Source organism: Oryctolagus cuniculus, chromosome 19 (genome assembly GCF_051225735.1).
Source record: "Oryctolagus cuniculus isolate XC-2025 breed Fujian yellow rabbit chromosome 19, ASM5122573v1, whole genome shotgun sequence".
Lineage (NCBI taxonomy): Eukaryota > Metazoa > Chordata > Mammalia > Lagomorpha > Leporidae > Oryctolagus > Oryctolagus cuniculus.
Window position 1 is genome coordinate 42938257 of NC_142885.1, and position 3289 is coordinate 42941545.

Consider the following 3289-nt stretch of genomic DNA (forward strand, 5'->3'; position numbering starts at 1 on the left):
CGGATTCTGTCCCGGTTGCCCCTCTTCCAGGCCAGCTCTCTGCTGTGGCCAGGGAGTGCAGTGGAGGATGGCCCAAGTGCTTGGGCCCTGCACCCGCATGGGAGACCAGGAAAAGCACCTGGCTCCTGGCTCCTGCCATCGGATCAACGCGGTGCGCCGGCCGCAGCGCGCCGGCCACGGCGGCCATTGGAGGGTGAACCAAAGGCAAAGGAAGACCTTTCTCTCTGTGTCTCTCTCTCACTGTCCACTCTGCCTGTCAAAAAATAAAAAAATAATACAAAAATAAAAAAATAAAGATTTATTTATATATTTGAAGGTCAGAGTTACACAGACAGAGAAGACGCAGAGAGAGAGAGAGAGAGATAAAGAGAGGTCAGTGTTGATTCAGATCTGATCTGGTCTGGGGAAGGGGATGCCTGGATTGAGTGGCAGGGAGTGTTAGTGAAGTGAGCACCTGGGTTGAAGCTATCTTAGGTGCAGAGATGTGTCAGCTGTCAGTTGAAGGACTAGGAACCTGGGACACTCAGGTGACTGGGAAAGGCCAGGCGTGTGTCGGTGGACAAAGAATCGTGACAAAGATCCCATCTGCTGGTTCACTCCTCCACATGGCCGCAATGGCCAGAGCTGGGCCAATCTGAGCCAGGAGCCTGGAGGTTCTTCCAGGTCTCCCAAGGGGGTGTAGAGTCCCAAGTGCTTGGGCCATCTTCCACCGCCTTCCCAGGGCACTAGCAGAGAGCTGGATCGGAAGTGGAGCAGACGGGACTTGAACCAGTGCGCATATGGGATGGCCGCTCCAGGGGCGGAGGACTCACCTACTGCACTCCAGCGGCCAGCTTGTCGGTGTTGGCTCTGATGCTGGGTTCAGGAAATTCAGCCGTCTCCAGGCTGAGGCCTATCCTCCATCCTAATTCAGAAAGTCCCCGTCCTGGCTGTGTCAGGACACAGCGCACACCAAGAGTGAGCGCTGACCTTCTGCTTGGAGGGGAAAAGGAGGGCGTGGCTACAGCCAGACCAAGGGCGGGCCAGTGACAGTCGGACCCTGGAACATCAGGTCTGGAGGATGGCACTGCAGGCTGTGGACAGTGCTGTGCACCTTGAGCCTGGGTCTGGCTAGCTGGGAGCTGAAGGGTCAGGCCACCCAGAGGCCAGAGGGAAAGGAGGAACCTCCCCCTCCTTTCTTCTTCCCCCTGCAGCCTCACGATGTGGACCTTCATGCTCCTGGGCCTTCTCTGTGCCTCGGCCTCTGCCAGTGCCAGTAAGTGAGCCGCTGGGACTCTGGTGGCAGGTGGCAGGAAGGGGCCCCTGCTCGGCTGGTGGCCAAGGCTTGCAGGGCCGCCCCTGAGCGGTGGGAACTGGGAGGTCCTTGCCTCCAAGCCCCCCTTTCTTTCCACTGCAGTCCAGGCCAGGTACTCCTCCTACAGTGGCGAGTACGGAAGTGGAGGAGGAGAGCCATTCTCCCACTCCGGCCTCCAGCTGGAAGGGCCCATCACAGCCATCCGTGTCCGGGTCAACAGCTTCAATATCGTGGGGTAAGGCTCTTCCGTGTTCCTCCAAGGTCTTAGACCTCAGGAAGTGCTCTTTCACTCTGGGCCACCTGTGCCTCAACCAACAGGTCCCTAGTGAGGCAGGATATGGGGATAGCTGTGAGAGGACTCGGCTTCCAGAACCGTACCCTTTGGACTCCTCCCTCCCCAAATATGCCTGGTGGTGGCAAATCATTAATAACCACTAACTCTCAGGGGCCTGGAAGTCGACCAGCCCAGCCCACCCGCCTTCTGTGGTTTAAAGTTTCTTTCCAATATCCCTGCTGGGTGCCCTGCAACTTTGCTCAACGCCTCTCTTGAGCAGTCCCCACTCCATTGCCAGTTGGAAAATTCTATCACGTGCAGAGCCAAAGTGTGTCCGCTGATCCTGGATCTGCCTCCTGGGACAGCATGGACAAGCCTCTTCCCTCTCCCACAAGGGAGCCACTCAGCTGTTAGAAAATCCCTTTGCTTCCACAAGTGTGGGAAAGGGTGGGGCATCGTAGGAAGCTAGACTCCAAATTCAAGGCCTGCCATTTGCGGTATGTGGGAGACTCTGGGCAAGCTGCCTTCCTTCTCTGCACCTGCTGTCAGCCAGGCCAGGAGCTGAAGTTCTTTGTGTGGTCCTCCAGGGCTCACCCGGCCTACACTTTTGGGGCAACTAGCAGGGACTGCTCATGCTAGCGTCCAGTTTGGAGGACTCCACGTGCAGGTCAAAAGGTCCTGAACTCTGATGACCTAATCAGTGTCCCCGTTCCTGCCCTCCCACCCGTCCCCAGTCTCCAGGTGCGCTATGGCCAGGTGTGGAGCGACTACGTGGGTGGCAAGCTGGGAGACCTGGAGGAGATCTTTCTGCACCCAGGGGAGTCAGTGATCGCGGTGTCTGGGTCATACAGCAACTACCTGAAGACGCTGAACTTTGTGACTGACGAGGGTCGCTTCCTTTCCTTTGGGAAAGACACAGGCATAATGTTGTATGCTGTCCCCTTGGACCCAAACACCGTGCTCCGATTCATCAGTGGCCGAGCTGGCTTATTCGTCAACGCCATTGGCCTGCACTGGGACACCATCCCAGAAACTGCCCCAGCGACTGCTGAGCCCGCCTCCTCCGTGGCAGGGCCCCGTGGTGGGGTGTGACAACTCCCTGATCACCATTCCCATACAAATGGCTCAATAAAAGGACATGGCTAAAGCTGGTGTGCATGTGGGTGTGTGCAGGCGGGACCCACTCTTGGAGGGCGGTGTGACTCTCAGCTCTGGCTACCTGCTGCTAAGAGTGGGAGCACGAGGGAGACAGGTGTTGAGAATCCTGGGCTCTTCCGAACGTCACAAGGAGAGGAGACGCTGGTTTGAACCAACTCTTTTCGGGGTTAGCTCTTGAGAATGTCTGTCCAAACAGGAGTTCTGAAGGGAAGGCTCAGCGGGGGCACACCGCCGAGCCCCAGGTGTGCCTCTCTGGCGCCCTCCCCCCTGAGAAGGGGCTGGCTTCTCTGACCAAAGGCTGTCCCCTCTCCCTGGAGCTCAGCTGCAGGTGGGTGGTCTGACCTCTGTCCTCCCATCTGTCCCAGATGCGATCTCCCTGCTGAAGTTTCGCCCCAGTTTGTGCTTAAGGACTCCACCCCATTCCCCAGGCCAGTTCTTCCTCGTCTTTACCCCTAACCTGGTGCTCTTGCTTAGCCCTCTGGGAACTGGCGCTCAGGCAGATGAGAAGCCCGTGGCTCAGACACACCCATGTCCCGTATTAGAGCGAGTGGGTTTCATTCCTG

The 3289-nt window shown here is 57.6% G+C and overlaps 1 protein-coding gene across 1 annotated transcript; it reads left to right on the forward strand.

The window, feature by feature from the left end:
• The first annotated feature begins 1200 nt into the window (after positions 1-1200).
• LOC138847124 (zymogen granule membrane protein 16-like) lies at positions 1201-2672 on the forward strand. Its single transcript, XM_070064875.2, has 3 exons — positions 1201-1255; positions 1397-1529; positions 2303-2672. The coding sequence occupies exons 1-3, from the start codon at positions 1201-1203 to the stop codon at positions 2658-2660; spliced, it is 546 nt and encodes a 181-aa protein (XP_069920976.2). The 3' UTR covers positions 2661-2672.
• Positions 2673-3289: the final 617 nt, after the last annotated feature.

Excerpts from the sequence above, each read along its gene's own strand:
- LOC138847124 (XM_070064875.2), top strand. The coding sequence starts at position 1,201 with ATGTGGACCTTCATGCTCCTGGGCCTTCTCTGTGCCTCGGCCTCTGCC. Across the intron at positions 1,256-1,396 it reads CTCGGCCTCTGCCAGTGCCA|TCCAGGCCAGGTACTCCTCC; the intron begins GTAAGTGAGCCG and ends TTTCCACTGCAG. Across the intron at positions 1,530-2,302 it reads AACAGCTTCAATATCGTGGG|TCTCCAGGTGCGCTATGGCC; the intron begins GTAAGGCTCTTC and ends ACCCGTCCCCAG.